This window comes from Tachyglossus aculeatus, chromosome 1, assembly GCF_015852505.1.
Source record: "Tachyglossus aculeatus isolate mTacAcu1 chromosome 1, mTacAcu1.pri, whole genome shotgun sequence".
Taxonomy (NCBI): Eukaryota; Metazoa; Chordata; class Mammalia; order Monotremata; family Tachyglossidae; genus Tachyglossus; species Tachyglossus aculeatus.
In genome coordinates, this window is record NC_052066.1 from 9,910,835 (window position 1) to 9,928,760 (window position 17,926).

The 17,926-nt window shown below is 44.3% G+C and overlaps 1 protein-coding gene across 1 annotated transcript in view; it reads right to left on the minus strand.

The window, feature by feature from the left end:
* Window positions 1-2,271: 2,271 nt before the first annotated feature.
* Window positions 2,272-17,926, minus strand: part of VIL1 (villin 1) — a 94,130-nt gene continuing 78,475 nt past the window's right edge. The window contains exon 19 of the mRNA XM_038744255.1: window positions 2,272-2,720. Within this exon, the coding sequence (XP_038600183.1) occupies window positions 2,607-2,720 (114 nt within the window). The 3' untranslated portion in view covers window positions 2,272-2,606. The remainder of the gene's footprint in view (window positions 2,721-17,926) is intronic.

Here is a 17,926-nt window from a genome sequence, read left to right on the forward strand (position 1 = left end):
GGGGAGGTTACAAGCAATCAATCAATCGTATTTATTGAGCGCTTACTGTGTGCAGAGCACTGGACTAAGCGCTTGGGAAGTACAAGTTCGAAGGTGATCAGGTTGTCCCACGGGGGGCTCACAGTCTTAATCCCCATTTGACAGGTGAGGGAACTGAGGCACAGAGAAGTTAAGTGACTTGCCCAAAGTCACACAGCTGACAGCTGGCGGAGCCGGGATTTGAAGACTGAGAGCCCCAGCCTGATGATCTGTTCCTACCCCGGCGCTTAGTAGAGAGCCTGGCACGTAGTAAGTGTTTAAAAAATACTTTTTAAAAAATAGAGAAAGGGGGTTCCAACCTCAGGGCGAAGTTATGGGACAAATGAGATTAAATTCTGCCATGGAATCGGGGCACGGCGGATGGCGGAGGGAAACTTGGACCACATCGAGTCCTGTGAAAAAGCAGGCGGCGGGTAGGGACAGCTGGGGGGTGTTTTCCTGTGGTGTGACCTTGGGCAAGTCACTGGGCCTCCCTGTGCCTCAGTTTCCTCTATTCCGTGAGGACTGCTTCCAGTCTGATTATATTCCCATCGTTTTCATTGAGCGTTTACAGTGTGCCCCGCACTGCACTAAGCACTTGGGAGAGGACAGTATAACAACGGGTGGGGAATGTGACCGTTTTCTGTTGTAATAATAATAATAATAATGTTGGCATTTGTTAAGCGCTTACTATGTGCCAAGCACTGTTCTAAGCGCTGGGGGGATACAAAGTGATCAGGTTGTCCCATGTGGGGTTCACAGTCTTAATCCCCATTTTACAGATGAGGTAACTGAGGCTCAGAGAAGTTAAGTGACTTGCCCAAGGTCACACAGCAGACATGTGGCGGAGTCGGGATTCGAACCCATGACCTCTGACTCCTAAGCCCGGGCTCTTTCCACTGAGCCATGCTGCTTCTCTACTTATTTTGTACTCTCCCAAGTGTTTAGTTTCCCTTTTAGACCGTGAGCCCACTGTTGGGTAGGGACTGTCTCTATATGTTGCCAATTTGTACTTCCCAAGCGCTTAGTCCAGTGCTCTGCACACAGTAAGCGCTCAATAAATACGATTGATGATGATAATAAGAATGATGGTATTTGTTAAGCGCTTAGTATGCACCAGGCACTGTTCTAAGCGCTGAGAAGCAGCGTGGCTCGGTGGAAAGAGCCCGGGCTTTGGAGTCAGAGGCCACGGGTTCAAATCCCGGCTCCGCCAATTGTCAGCTGGGTGACTTTGGGCAAGTCATTTCACTTCTCTGTGCCTCAGTTGCCTCATCTGTAAAATGGGGATTAAGACGGTGAGCCCCCCGTGGGACAACCTGATCACCTTGTTGCCTCCCCAGCGCTTAGAACAGTGCTTTGCACATAGTAAGCGCTTAATAAATGCCATCATTATTATTATTATTATCCAAGCAAATCGGGTTGGACCCAATCCCTGCTCCTCGTGGGGCTCACAGTCTCAATCCCCACTTGACAGATGCGATCACTGAGGCCTAAAGAAGTGAAGTGACTTACCCAAGGGTTACTTGAGAAGCAGCGTGGCTCAGTGGAAAGAGCCCGGGCTTTGGAGTCGGAGGTCACGGGTTCAAATCCCGGCTCTGCCAATTGTCAGCTGTGTGACTTTGGGCAAGTCAACTTCTCTGGGCCTCAGTGACCTCATCTGTAAAATGGGGATTAAGACCGTGAGCCCCCCGAGGTACAACCAGATCACCTTGTAACCTCCCCAGCGCTTAGAACAGTGCTTTGCACATAGTAAGCGCTTAATAAATGCCATTATTATCATTACTTAGTACGGAGCCTGGCCCATATTCATTCATTCATTCATTCAATCGTATTGAGCGCTTACTGTTTGCAGAGCACTGTACTAAGCGCTTGGGAAGTCCAAGTTGGCAACATATAGAGACGGTCCCTGCCCAACAGTGGGCTATCCTAAGCGCTTAGTACAGTGCTCTGCACATAATAAGCACTCAATAACTATGATTGATTTATTGATTAATGTGCTTACTACAGCGCTTTGCATTCGGTAAACGCTCAATAAATACCACTGACTGGGAAAAAAGAGGTAAGTCAGGGAAGGCTTCTGGAAGGAGGTAGGATTCCCAGTAGGCTTGGAAGATGGGGACTCCCAACAGTGGACTCAGTCCCATAGTAAGTGCTTCTACAAATACCAATTTTATTATTATCCTTATGAGATCCCTAACGGGAAAATATTACAGAGAAAACGGGATTGGGAGTAAACCGATTTCCCACCTTAGCTTCATTCATTCATTTATTGAGCACTCTGGGCAGACCACTGTACTGAGCACTAGGGAGAGGACAGCGTTATAATAAACAGAGGTATTCCGCGCTAATGGTGAGCTTACTCTTCTGGAGGGAGGGAAATCAGGTGACGGGGCGGAGGGGCGGCATCCCACCCCAGGACAGCTACTGGACACCCCCAACTTCCTCGGCGCCGGGGCCTGGAGGGGTGACCCCGAGGCCGAAGGCTCTTTCCCCACCGGGGTTGGGCCGGGAACGCTGTGACCCGTCGACGCGGTCGCCGGGAAAATGGAAACCCGGCCTCCGCCTCGAACCCGGTGCCGGCCGGAGCTTCAGAAAAGGCCTTTTTCCTTCTTGAGGTTCTGCTGTCTCCACTGAGGCAGGGCCGCGAAGGACGCCGGACTCATCCCGAACACGGAGAGGAAGTCTTCGTCCGACAGGTACATCTGCGGGAGAGCGGAGGAGGCCGGGGGTCAGCGGGGGGCAAAGGTCAACCCGTCCCGGGAAGAACGAGGCGGAAGAATCGCCCGTCATATAATAATAATAATAATCATGATGGCTAAGAGAAGCAGCGTGGCCCAGTGGAAAGAGCCTGGGGTCTGGAGTCAGAGGTCATGGGTTCAAATCCCAGCTCCGCCACCTGTCAGCTGGGTGACTTTGGGCAAGTCACTTCACTTCTCTGGGCCTCAGTTCCCTCATCTGGAAAATGGGGATTAAGACTGTGAGCCCCCCATGGGACAACCTGATCACCTTGTATCTCCCCAGCGCTTAGAATAGTGCTTTGCACATAGCACTTAACAAATGCCATCATTATTATTATTATTATTATTTATTAAGCGCTTACTATATGGAAAGCACCGTTCTAAGCACTGGGGAGGTTACAAGGTGATGAGGTTGCCCCACGGGGTGCTCACAGTCTTCATCCCCATTTTACAGATGTTTTAACTTGAGGCACAGAGAATAATAATAATAATGATGATGGCATTTATTAAGCGCTTACTATATGGGAAGCACCATTCTAAGCACTGGGGAGGTTACAAGGTGATGAGGTTGCCCCACGTGGGGCTCACAGTCTTCATCCCCATTTTACAGATGTGGTAACTTGAGGCACAGAGAATAATAATGATAATGATGGCATTTATTAAGCACTTAGTATGTGCAAAGCACCGTTCTAAGCGCTGGGGAGATTACAAGGTGATGAGGTTGCCCCATGGGGTGCTCACAGTCTTCATCCCCATTTTACAGATGTGGTAACTTGAGGCACAGAGAATAATAATGATAATGATGGCATTTATTAAGCAGTATGTGCAAAGCACCGTTCTAAGCACTGGGGAGGTTACAAGGTGATGAGGTTGTCCCACGGGGCTCTCACAGTCTTCATCCCCATTTTACAGATGTGGTAACTTGAGGCACAGAGAATAAAAATGATAATGATGGCATTTATTAAGCGCTTACTATATGGAAAGCACCGTTCTAAGCACTGGGGAGGTTACAAGGTGATGAGGTTGTCCCACGGGGCTCTCACAGTCTTCATCCCCACTTTACAGATGTGGTAACTTGAGGCACAGAGAATAAAAATGATAATGATGGCATTTATTAAGCGCTTACTATATGGAAAGCACCGTTCTAAGCACTGGGGAGGTTACAAGGTGATGAGGTTGTCCCACGTGGGGCTCACAGTCTTCATCCCCATTTTACAGGTGTGGTAACTTGAGGCACAGAGAATAAAAATGATAATGATGGCATTTATTAAGCGCTTACTATATGGAAAGCACCGTTCTAAGCACTGGGGAGGTTACAAGGTGATGAGGTTGTCCCACGTGGGGCTCACAGTCTTCATCCCCATTTTACAGGTGTGGTAACTTGAGGCACAGAGAATAATAATAATGATGGCATTTATTAAGTGCTTACTATATGCAAAGCACCGTTCTAAGCGCTGGGGAGGTTACAAGGTGATGAGGTTGTCCCACGGGGGGCTCACAGTCTTCATCCCCATTTTACAGATGTGGTAACTTGAGGACAAGAGAATAATAATAATATTGATGGCATTTATTAAGCGCTTACTATATGCAAAGCACTGTTCTAAGCACTGGGAAGGTTACAAGGTGATGAGGTTGTCCCATGGTGGGCTCACAGTCTTCATCCCCATTTTACAGATGTGGTAACTTGAGGCACAGAGAATAATAATAATAATGGCATTTATTAAGTGCTTACTATATGCAAAGCACTGTTCTAAGCGCTGGGGAGGTTACAAGGTGATCAGGTTGTCCCACGGGGGGCTCACAGGCTTCAGCCCCATTTTACAGATGTGGTAACGAGGCACAGAGAATAATAATAATAATGATGGCATTTATTAAGCGCTTACTATATGCAAAGCACTGTTCTAAGCACTGGGAAGGTTACAAGGTGATGAGGTTGTCCCATGGGGGGCTCACAGTCTTCATCCCCATTTTACAGATGTGGTAACTTGAGGCACAGAGAATAATAATAATAATGGCATTTATTAAGTGCTTACTATACGCAAAGCACTGTTCTAAGCGCTGGGGAGGTTACAAGGTGATCAGGTTGTCCCACGGGGGGCTCACAGGCTTCAGCCCCATTTTACAGATGTGGTAACGAGGCACAGAGAATAATAATAATAATGATGGCATTTATTAAGCGCTTACTATATGCAAAGCACTGTTCTAAGCACTGGGAAGGTTACAAGGGGATGAGGTTGTCCCATGGTGGGCTCACAGTCTTCATCCCCATTTTACAGATGTGGTAACTTGAGGCACAGAGAATAATAATGATAATGATGGCATTTATTAAGCAGTATGTGCAAAGCACCGTTCTAAGCGCTGGGGAGGTTACAAGGTGATGAGGTTGTCCCACGGGGGGCTCACAGTCTTCATCCCCATTTTACAGATGTGGTAACTTGAGGCACAGAGAATAATAATGATAATGATGGCATTTATTAAGCACTTAGTATGTGCAAAGCACCGTTCTAAGCACTGGGAAGGTTACAAGGTGATGAGGTTGTCCCATGGTGGGCTCACAGTCTTCATCCCCATTTTACAGATGTGGTAACTTGAGGCACAGAGAATAATAATAATAATGGCATTTATTAAGTGCTTACTATACGCAAAGCACTGTTCTAAGCGCTGGGGAGGTTACAAGGTGATCAGGTTGTCCCACGGGGGGCTCACAGGCTTCAGCCCCATTTTACAGATGTGGTAACGAGGCACAGAGAATAATAATAATAATGATGGCATTTATTAAGCGCTTACTATATGCAAAGCACTATTCTAAGCGCTGGGGAGGTTACAAGGTGATCAAGTTGTCCCACGAGAGGCTCACAGTCTTCATCCCCATTTTATAGCTGAGGTCACTGAGGCCCAGAGAAGTGAAGTGACTTGCCCAAAGTCACCCAGCTGACGATTGGCGAAGCCGGGATTTGAACCCATGACCTCTGACTCCAAAGCCCGAGCTCTTTCCACTGAGCCACGCTGCTTCTAGAGCTCACCTCCTCCAGGAGACCTTCCCAGACTGAGCCCCTTCCTTCCTCTCCCCCTCATCCCCCTCTCCATCCCCCCCATCTTGCCTCCTTCCTTTCCCCACAGCACCTGTATATCTGTATATATGTTTGTACAGATTTATTACTCTATTTATTTTACTTGTACCTATCTATTCTATTTATTTTATTTTGTTAGTATGTTTGGTTTTGTTGTCTGTCTCCCCCTTCTAGCCTGTGAGCCCACTGTTGGGTGGGGACCGTCTCTATATGTTGCCAACTTGTACTTCCCAAGCGCTTAGTACAGTGCTCTGCACACAGTAAGCGCTCAATAAATATGATTGATTGATTGATTGTGGAAAGTGAGGTGAAAAGCGGGTCCCTGAGGCGTCCTCCTCCCCATCCCCCTCGTCTGCCCTACCTCCTTCCCCTCCCCACAGCACCTGTATATATATTTATACAGATTTGTTACTCTATTTATTTTACTTGTACATATTTACTATTCTATTTATTTTGTTAATGATGTGCCTATAGCTCTTATTCTATTTGTTCTGATTATTCTGACACGTCCGCATGTTTTGTTTTGTTGTCTGTCTCCCCCTTCTAGACTGTGAGCCTATTGTTGGGTCGGGCCCGTCTCTAGATGTTGCCGACTTGGCCTTCCCAAGCGCTCAGTACGGTGCTCAGCACACAGTAAGCGCTCAATAAATACGATTGAATGAATGAATGAATGAATGAACTAGGCTCCGGGTCATAAAAGTCGTGTTCCGGGGGTTGCTGGGTGAACTTGGGCAGGTCCCTTCCCTCGGGAGGACCCGTTTTCCACCCCGGCTGGGGGAATCGTGCTCTCTCTTCTCTCCGCCTGCCGGGATCTCCGCAACGGGAAAGGGCCTAGAGAAGCAGCGTGGCTCAGTGGAGAGAGCGCGGGCTTTGGAGTCAGAGGTCATGGGTTCGAATCCCGGCCCTGCCACGTGTCTGTTGTGTGACCTTGGGCAAGTCACTTCACTTCTCTGAGCCTCAGTTACCTCATCTGTAAAATGGGGATGAAGACTGTGAGCCCCACGTGGGACAACTTAATCACCTTGTATCCCCCCCAGCGCTTAGAACAGTGCTTTGCACAGAGTAAGCGCTTAACAAATGCCATCATCGTCATCATCAAAGGGCCTGGCGGCGCAGAGGCCCAATTTAGAACCCAAAGGTGACACTTGCATTGATGAGCCATTGGTTACTATCGGCTAGAGAAGCAGTGTGGCTCAGTGGAAAGAGCCCGGGCTTTGGAGTCAGAGGTCACGGGTTCAAATCCCGGCTCCGCCAATTGTCAGCTGACTTTGGACAAGGCATTTCACTTCTCTGGGCCTCAGTTCCCTCATCTGTAAATTGGGGATTAATTCTGTGAGTCCCACGTGGGACAACCTGATAATAATAATAATGATGATGGCATTTATTAAGCGCTTACTATGTGCAAAGCTCTGTTCTAAGCGCTGGAGAGGATACAAAGTGATTAGGTTGTCCCACGGGGGGCTCACAGACAATCCCCATTTTACAGACGAGGGAACTGAGGCCCAGAGAAGTCAAGTAACTTGCCCAAAGTCACACAGCTGACAAGTGGTGGAGCCGGGATTTGAACCCGTGACCTCTGACTCCAAAGCCCGGGCTCTTTCCACTGAGCCACGCTGCTTCTCTATCTATCTATAATTATTATTATTATTCTCTGCCTCGTTATCACATCTGTAAAATGAGGATGAAGACTGTGAGCCCCCCGTGGGACAACCTGATCACCTTGTAACCTCCCCAGCGCTTAGAACGGTGCTTTGCACATAGTAAGCGCTTAATAAATGCCGTCATTATTATTATTATCAACCAATCGATGGGATTTATTGAGTGCTTACTGGGTGCAGAGCTTTGGAGAGAGTGTCCCCCCGCTTCCAAGCCTTACAGAAGGCCCATCTCCTCCAAGAAGCCTTCCCTGACTAAACCGTCCTTTCCTCGTCTTCTATTGTCCCTCAGCCCCACGACACTTATGTCCATAGCTGTAATTCATATATTTATTTATTTTTTATGGCATTTATTAAGCACTTACTATGTGCAAAGCACTGTTCTAAGCGCTGGGGAGGTTACAAGGTAATCAGATTGTCCCACGGGGGGCTCACAGTCTCCATCCCCATTTTCCAGATGAGGTAACTGAGGCCCAGAGAAGGGAAGTGACTTGCCCAAAGTCACACAGCTGACAATTGGCGGAGCCGGGATTTGAACCCATGACCTTTGACTCCAAAGCCCGGGCTCTTTTCCACCGAGCCACGCTGCTTCTCTTATTTATTTACTTCAATGTCTGTCTCCCCCACTGGACCATAAGAAGCAGAAGAGAAGAAGCAGAAGAGCAGGAGACTGTGAGCCCCACATTCATTCATTCATTCAATCGTATTTATTGAGCGCTTACTGTGTGCAGAGCACTGTACTAAGCGCTTCACATGGGACAACCTGATCACCTTGTGTCTTCCCCAGTGCTTAGAACAGTGCTTTGCACATAGTAAGCACTTAACAAATACCAACATTAATTAATTAAGCTCATTGTGGGCCCAGAATGTCAAGCCATTAGTACAGTGCCCTGCACACAGTAAGCTCTCAATTCATTCATTCAATCATATTTATTCAGCGCTTACTGTGTGCAGAGCACTGTACTAAGCGCTTGGGTAGTACAAGTTGGCAACATATAGAGAGGGTCCCTACCCAACAACAGACTCACAGTCTAGAAGGGGGAGACAGAGAACAAAACAGAACATGTGGACGGGTGGCAAGTTGTCAGAATAAATACGATTGAATGAATGTGTCTGTTTAATGTTGTTTTGTCCTCTCCCAAGTGTTTAGTCCAGTGCTCTGCACACAGTCAGCGCTCAATAAATACAATTGAATGAATGAATGTTAATAATAAATACAATTGAATGAATGAATGTTCATAATAATAATAATAATAATAATGTAGGTATTCGTTAAGCGCTTACTATGTGCAAAGCACTGTTCTAAGCGCAGTGATGAGGTTGTCCCATGGGGGGCTCACAGTCTTCATCCCCATTTTACAGATGTGGTAACTTGAGACATGGAGAATAATAATAATAATAGTAATAATGGCATTTATTAAGCGCTTACTATATGCACAGCACTGTTCTAAGCGCTGGGGAGGTTACAAGGTAATCAGGTTGTCCCACGAGGGGCTCACAGTCTTCATCCCCATTTTACAGATGAGGGAACTGAGGCCCAAAGAAGTGAAGTGACTTGTCCAAAGTCACACAGCTGACAAGTGACGGAGCCGGGATTTGAACCCAAGGCCTCTGACTCCAAAGCCCGGGCTCTTTCCACTGAGCCATGCTGCTTCCATGTTATATGTTATAACATGTTAGATGTTATATATGTTATCCTCTCCCTAGTGCTTATTTATTGAGCTCTGTGTGCAGCAAGCGCTCAATAAATATGATTGAATGAATGTTCTATTGTTATCCCGTATCCTCCCGTGCGCTTAGTACAGTGTTCTGCATACAGCGCTCAATAAATATGATTGACTGACATAGTGAGCGCTTAACATACACCATTAAAAAATAAAAAAATACAAATAAAAAAGCTTTCCTTGGTTAAGCCCAAGGGCTCCCTGGTGCAACTGCCAGCCTAGCCCCTCCTTGAGACTAGCTCTCTTCCTCCCTTCAAAGCCCTACTGAGAGCTCACCTCCTCCAGGAGGCCTTCCCAGACTGAGCCCCCCTTTTTCCTCTCCTCCTCCTCCCCTCCCCATCACCCTCCTCCCTCCCCCCCCCACAGCACTTGTGTATATTTGTACAGATTTATTACTCTATTTTATTAATGATGTGTCTATAGCTATAATTCTATCTATTTTGATGGTATTGACGCCTGTCTACTTCTTTTGTTTTGTTGTCTGTCTCCCCCTTCCAGACTGTGAGCCCGTTGTTGGGTAGGGACCGTCTCTAGATGTTGCCGACTTGCACTTCCCAAGCGCTTAGTCCAGTGCTCTGCACACAGGAAGCTCTCGATAAATAAGATTGAATGAATGAATGAGATATGACTGTGAGCCCACTGTTGGGTAGGGACTGTCTCTATATGTTGCCAACTTGTACTTCCCAAGCGCTTAGTACAGTGCTCTGCACACAGTAAGCGCTCAATGCATATGATTGATTGATTGATCGATTGATATGAGAAAGAAAGAAAGGACGGAAGGAAGGAAGAGAAAGGAAGGAAGGGAGGAAGGAAGAAAGGAAGGAAAAGAAAGAAAGAAAGAAAGAAAGAAAGAGAAAGAGAGAAGGAAAAAGAGAGAAAGAAAGGAAGGAAGAAAAAGAAAGGGAAAGAGAAAGGTACGAAGAAAGAAAGAGAGAAAGAGAAAGAAAGGAAGGAAGAAAAAGAGGAAGAAAGAGAAAGGAAGGAAGGAAGGAACGAAGGAAGAGAAAGAAAGAAAGAAAGAAAGAAAAAGAAAGAAAGAGAACGAAAGAAAGGAAAGAAGAAAGAGAAAGAAAGGTATGAAGAAAAGAGAGAGAAAGAAAAAGAGAAAGAAAGGAAGGAAAAAAGAGAAAGAGGAAGGAAGGAAGGAAAAGAGAAAGAAAGAAAGAAAGAAAGAGAGAAAGAAAGAAGAAAGAAAAAGAAAGAGAAAAAGAGAAAGAGAGAAAGAAAAAGAGAGAAAGAAAGGAAGGAAGAAAAAGAAAGGGAAAGAGGAAGAAAGGTACGAAGAAAGAAAGAAAGAGAAAGAGAAAGGAAGGAAGAAAAAGAGGAAGAGAAAGGAAGGAAGGAAGGAAGGAAGGAAGGAAGGAAAAAAGAAAGAAAGAAAGAACGAAAAAGAAAGGAAAGAAGAAAGAGAAAGAAAGGTATGAAGAAAAGAGAGAGAAAGAATAAGAGAAAGAAAGGAAGGAAAAAAGAGAGAAAGAAAGAGGAAGGAAGGAAGGAAGGAAGGAAGGAAAAGAGAAAGAAAGAAAGGAAGGAAAGAAAGAAAGAAAGAAAGAAAGAAAGAAAGAAAGAGAAAGAAAGAAAGAGAAAAGAGAAAGGAAGAAAGAGAGAAAGAAAGAAATAAAGAAAGAAAGAAAGAAAGAAAGGAGAGGAAGGAAGGAAGGAAGGAAGGAAGGAAGAAAAAGAGAAGGAAAGAAAGAAAGAAAGAAAAGAAAGAAAGGAGAGAAAGGAAGAAAGAAAGAAAGAAAGAATGAGAAAGAAAGGGAGAGAGAAAGAAAAAGAAAGAGAAAGAAAGAGAGAAAGAAAGGAAGGAAGAAAAAGAAAGGGAAAGAGAAAGAAAGGTATGAAGAAAGAAAGAGAGAAAGAGAAAGGAAGGAAGAAAAAGAGGAAGAAAGAGAAAGGAAGGAAGGAAGGAAGGAAAAGAAAAAGAAAGAAAGAAAGAAAGAGAACGAAAGAAAGAAAGGAAAGAAGAAAGAGAAAGAAAGGTATGAAGAAAAGAGAAAGAATAAGAGAGAGAAAGGAAGGAAAAAAGAGAAAGAGGAAGGAAGGAAGGAAAAGAGAAAGAAAGAAAGAAAGAAAGAGAGAAAGAAAGAAGAAAGGAGAGGAAGGAAGGAAGGAAGGAAGGAAGAAAAAGAGAAAGAAAGAAAGAAAGAAAGAAAGAAAGAAAGAAAGAAAGAAAGAAAGAAAGAAAGAAAGGAGAGAAAGGAAGAAAGAAAGAGAAAGAAAGAAAGAAAGAAAGAAAGAGAAAGAGAGAAAGAAAGAAAGAGAAAGAAAGAGAGAGAAAGAAAGGAAGGAAGAAAAAGAAAGGGAAAGAGAAAGAGAAAGAAAGGTACGAAGAAAGAAAGAGAGAGAGAAAGAGAAAGGAAGGAAGAAAAAGAGGAAGAAAGAGAAAGGAAGGAAGGAAGGAAGGAAAAGAAAAAGAAAGAAAGAAAGAGAACGAAAGAAAGGAAAGAAGAGAAAGAAAGGTATGAAGAAAAGAGAAAGAATAAGAGAAAGGAAGGAAAAAAGAGAGAAAGAAAGGAAGGAAGAAAGAAAGAAAGAAAGAAAGAAAAAGAAAGAAAGAAAGAAAGAAAAAAAGAAAGAAAAGAAAGAAAGAAAGAAAAGAAAAAGAGAAAAGAAAGAAAGAAAGAAAGAAAGAGAAAGAGAGAAAGAAAGAAAGAAAAAGAAAGAAAGAGAGAGAGAAAGAGAGAGAAAGAAAGGAAGGAAGAAAAAGAAAGGGTAAGAGAAAGAAAGGTACGAAGAAAGAAAGAAAGAGAGAAAGAAAGAGAAAGGAAGAAAAAGAGGAAGAAAGAGAAAGGAAGGAAGGAAGGAAGGAAGGAAAAGAAAAAGAAAGAAAGAAAGAAAGAAAAAGAAAGAAAGAGAACGAAAGAAAGGAAAGAAGAAAGAGAAAGAAAGTTATGAAGAAAAGAGAGAAAGAATAAGAGAAAGAAAGGAAGGAAAAAAGAGAGAAAGAGGAAGGAAGGAAGGAAGGACGGAAAAGAGAAAGAAAGAAAGAAAGAAAGAAAGAAAGAAAGAAAGAAAGAAAGAAGGAAAGAAGGAAAGAAAGAAAAAAGAAAGAAAAGAAAGAAAGAAAAGAAAAAGAGAAAAGAAAGAAAGGAAGGAAGGAAGGAAGGAAGGAAGGAAGGAAGGAAGGAAGGAAGGAAGGAAGGAAGGAAGGAAGGAAGAAAAAGAGAAAGGAAGGAACGAAGGAAGGATGGGAGGGAGGGAAGGACGAAGGGAAGAAAATAAAAAAGAAAGAGAAAGAAAGGAGAGAGAGAGAAATTTCCAGAGGGCAGGGACCTTTGCCTTCCCTAACCTCAGGGCCTCAGCCCGTGATTTAACTGACTCCGCTCCCCCCCCCCCCCCCCGGACAGTCCAGTATTTGTTAAGCGCTTACTATGTGCCAGGCCCGGGCCTGAGCACTGTAGTACAAAGGAGCTGGGGCACGGCTCCGGGGGCAGGGGACACGAGGGTGTCGGCCCGGAGGGAGCCGGCCGGGGGGATTGTTTGAGAAACTGAGTCAGCGCCCGGGAACGGGAGCAGGGAAATACAAGGGACAGGAACCCGGGATCAATCAAGGGGATGGAGTGAGCGCCTTTATTTTAGTGGTATTTGTTCATTCATTCATTGTCGTATTTATCGAGTACTTATTGTGCGTAAGAGAAGCAGTATGGCTCAGTGGAAAGAGCCCGGGCTTGGGAGTCGGAGGTCATGGGTTATAATAATAATGATAATAATAATAATAATAGTATTTGTTAAGCACTTACTATGTGCAAAGCACTGCTCTAAGCGCTGGGGTAGCTACAAGGTGACCAGGTTTTCCCCACATGGGGCTCACGGTCTTCATCCCCATTTTCCAGATGAGGTCACTGAGGCCCAGAGAAGTGAAGTGACTTGCCCAAAGTCACCCAGCCGACAAGTGGCAGAGCCGGGATTAGAACCCACGACCTCTGACTCCCAAGCCCGGGTTCTTTCCACTGAGCCACGCCGCTTCTCTGCCACTTGTCAGCTGTGTGACTTTGGGCAAGTCGCTTCACTTCTCTGGGCCTCAGTTCCCTCATCTGTAAAATGGGGATTAAGACTGTGAGCCCCCCGTGGGACAACCTTGATTTCCTTTGTATCCCCCCTTCAGTGCTTAGAACAGTGCTTGGCAGATAGTAAATGCTTAACAAATACCAACATTATTATTGTTATTATTATTGTTATTATTATTATTATTATACTAAGCTCTTGGGATAGTATAATACCACAACAGACACATTCCCTGCCCACCCTGAGCATTTGTTAAGAGCTTACTATGTGTCAGGCACTGTTTTAAGCCCCGGTTTAGCCAATTGTCAGCTGTGTGACTTTGGGCAAGTCACTTAACTTCTCTGGGCCTCAGTGACCTCAGCTGTAAAATGGGGATGAAGACCGTGAGCCCCTCGTGGGACAACCTGATCACCTTGTAGCCTCCCCAGCGCTTAGAACAGTGCTTTGCATATAGTAAGCGCTTAATAAATGCCATCATTATTCTCTGTGCCTCAAGTTACCACATCTGTAAAATGGGGATGAAGACTGTGAGCCCCACGTGGGACAACCTGATCACCTTGTAACCTCCCCAGCGCTTAGAACAGTGCTTTGCACATAGTAAGCGCCTAATCAATCAATCGTATTTATTGAGCGCTTACTGTGTGCAGAGCACTGTACTAAGCGCTTGGGAAGTACAAGTTGGCAACATATAGAGACGGTCCCTACCCAACAGTGGGCTTAATAAATGCCATTATTATTATTATTATTAAGTTGGACCCAATCCCTGTCCCATGTGGGGCTTACAATCTTCTTCATCATCATCATCATCATCAATCGTATTTATTGAGCGCTTACTGTGTGCAGAGCACTGGACTAAGCGCTTGAGAAGTACAAGTTGGCAACATATAGAGACGTCCCTACCCAACAGTGGGCTTAATAGATGCCACTGTTATTATTATTATTAAGTTGGACCCAGTCCCTGTCCCATGTGGGGCTCACAATCATCATCATCATCATCATCAATCGTATTTATTGAGTGCTTACTGTGTGCAGAGCACTGTACTAAGCGCTTGGGAAGTACAAGTTGGCAACATATAGAGACGTCCCTACCCAACAGTGGGCTTAATAAATGCCACTGTTATTATTATTATTAAGTTGGACCCAGTCCCTGTCCCATGTGGGGCTCACAATCTTCATCCCCATTTTACAGGTGAAAAATAAAAATTGATAATAATTATTAATTAATAATAATTAATTGTAGTATTCGTTCCTTTGATTGTATTTATTGAGCGCTTACTGTATGTGGAGCTCTGTGCTAAGTGCATAGGAGAGGACAATACAACAATAAACAGACACATTCCCTGCCCACAAGCAGCTCACAGTGTAGAGGGAACTTATTCATTTATTCAGTCATATTTATTGAGCGCTTACCGTGTGCAGAGCACTGGACTAAGCGCTTGGGAAAGTGCAATCTCTAGTTGTGTAACTGGTTCGTCTGGTCAGTGCGGTGAGACTGGAGAGTAGAGACGAGGGGGACGCTAAGCCATTCATTCATTCGTTCAATCGGATTTATTGAGCGCTTACTGAGCGCAGAGCACTGGACTAAGCGCTTGGGAAGTACCAGCGAGCGCCCGCTCCGTTGCAGAGCTTTCTTTTCCGCTCCCCTTGGCCTGCAAAACCCTTCTCCCTGCCTAAAGAGTCCCCGAAGTCCATCAGAGGACAGGAAACACCAATTAAAAAACACCATATATACATTAAAAATATACATATATATACATATATATTAAAAAACACCATAGATACATATATACACCTGTATATATATTTGTACATATTTATTACTCTATTTATTTTACTTGTACATATCTATTCTATTTATTAAGACTGTGAGCCCCACGTGGGACAACCTGATCACCTTGTATCCTCCCCAGTGCTTTGAACAGTGCTTGGCACATGCTAAGCACTTAACAAATTCCATTATTATTATTATTAGTGTAGTGTATTTATTTATTTATTTTACTTGTACATATCTATTCTATTTATTTTATTTTGTTAGTATGTTTGATTTTGTTCTCTGTCTCCCCCTTCTAGACTGTGAGCCCACTGTTGGGTAGGGACTGTCTCTATACGTTGCCAACTTGGACTTCCCAAGCGCTTAGTACAGTGCTCTGCACACAGTAAGCGCTCAATAAATACGATTGATTGATTGATTGCAATACAACAATCAACAGACACATCAAGTCTACCAGCTCTGTTGCATTGAACTCTGTGGATACAGTGCTTGGCACACAGTAGGTGCTCAATAAATACGATTGGATCAATCAGTCAATCAATCGTATTTATTGAGCGCTTACTGTGCGCAGAGCACTGGACTAAGCGCTTGGGAAGTACCAGCGAGCGCCCGTTCCGTTGCAGGGCTTTCTTTTCCGCTCCCCTTGGCCTGCAAAACCCTTCTCCCTGCCTAAAGAGTCCCCGAAGTCCATCAGGGGACAGGAAACACCAATTAAAAAACACCATATATACATAAAAAATATACAATATATTAAAAAAACACCATATATACATATATACACCTGTATATATGTTTGTACATATTTATTACTCTATTTGTACATATCTATTCTATTTATTTTCTTTTGTTAGTATGTTTTGTCTCCCCCTTTTAGACTATGAGCCCACTGTTGGGTCGGGCCAGTCTCTAGATGTTGCCAACTTGTACTTCCCAAGCGCTTAGTACAGTGCTCTGCACACAGTAAGCGCTCAATAGATACGATTGATTGATTGATTGATTGCAATACAACAATCAACAGACACATCAAGTCTACCAGCTCTGTTGCATTGAACGCTCTGGATACAGTGCTTGGCACACAGTAGGTGCTCAATAAATACGATTGGATCAATCAGTCAATCAATCGTATTTATTGAGCGCTTACTATGTGCAGAGCACTGGACTAAGCGCTTGGGAAGTACAAATTGGATTGGATGAATGAATGAACTCCCCTATCTACGCACTTTGATCTTTGGACATTTGATATTTGCCCTCCCGCAACCCCACAGCAGTTATAGACATATTTTTAAATCATATATTAAAAATTACATTTTTACTCATATTAATATCTTTCCCCCCTCTACACTGTCACTCGTTTTGGGCAAGGAACGTTTCTGCTAATTCTGTTGTAATGCCCTATTCGTTCATTCATTCAATCGTATTTATTGAGCGCTTACCGTGCGCAGAGCACTGTACTAAGCGCTTGGGAAGTACAAGTTGGCAACATATAGAGACGGGCCCTGCCCAACAGTGGGCTATCCTAAGCGCTTAGTACAGTGCTCTGCACATAATAAGCACTCAATAAATCATCATCATCATCATCAATCGTATTTATTGAGCGCTTACTGTGTGCAGAGCACTGTACTAAGCGCTTGGGAAGTACAAGTCGGCAACATATAGAGACGGGCCCTGCCCAACAGTGGGCTATCCTAAGCGCTTAGTACAGTGCTCTGCACATAATAAGCACTCAATAAATCATCATCGATCGTATTTATTGAGCGCTTACTGTGTGCAGAGCACTGTACTAAGCGCTTGGGAAGTACAAGTTGGCAACATATAGAGACGGGCCCTGCCCAACAGTGGGCTATCCTAAGCGCTTAGTACAGTGCTCTGCACATAATAAGCACTCAATAAATCATCATCATCATCATCAATCGTATTTATTGAGCGCTTACTCTGTGCAGAGCACTGTACTAAGCGCTTGGGAAGCACAAGTTGGCAACATGTAGAGACGGGCCCTGCCCAACAGTGGGCTATCCTAAGCACTTAGTACAGTGCTCTGCACATAATAAGCACTCAATAAATCATCATCATCAATCGTATTTATTGAGTACTTACTGTGTGCAGAGCACTGTACTAAGCGCTTGGGAAGCACAAGTTGGCAACATATAGAGACGGGCCCTGCCCAACAGTGGGCTATCCTAAGCACTTAGTACAGTGCTCTGCACATAATAAGCACTCAATAAATCATCATCATCATCATCAATCGTATTTATTGAGCGCTTACCGTGTGCAGAGCACTGTACTAAGCGCTTGGGAAGTACAAGTTGGTAACACATAGAGACGGGCCCTGCCCAACAGTGGGCTATCCTAAGCGCTTAGTACAGTGCTCTGCACATAATAAGCACTCAATAAATATGAGTGATTTATTGATTAATGCGCTTACTACAGCGCTTTACATTCGGTAAACGCTCAATAAATACCACTGAATGGGAAAAAAAGAGGTAAGTCAGGGAAGGCTTCTGGAAGGAGGTAGGATTCTCAGTAGGCTTTGAAGAGGGGGAAGGTATGTGCTCCCAAGTGTTTAGTACAGTGCTCGGCACATAGTGAGCACTCAATAAATACCATTGATTGATTAATTGAAGTGTTTAGTACAGCACTCTGCACCCAGGAAATGCTCAATAAATACCGACAGTCAATGAACAGACCAATAGGGAAAAAAAGAGGTAAATCAGGGAAGGCTTCTTGGAGGAGGTATAACTTTCAGTAGGGCTTTGAAGATGGGGAGAGGTTATACTTCTAAGCGTTTAGTACAGTGCTCTGCATATAGTAAGCACTCAATAAATACCACTGATTGATTAATTGAAGTGTTTAGTACAGCACTCTGCACCCAGGAAATGCTCAATAAATACTGACAGTCAATGAACAGACCAAAAGGGAAAAAAAGAGGTAAATCAGGGAAGGC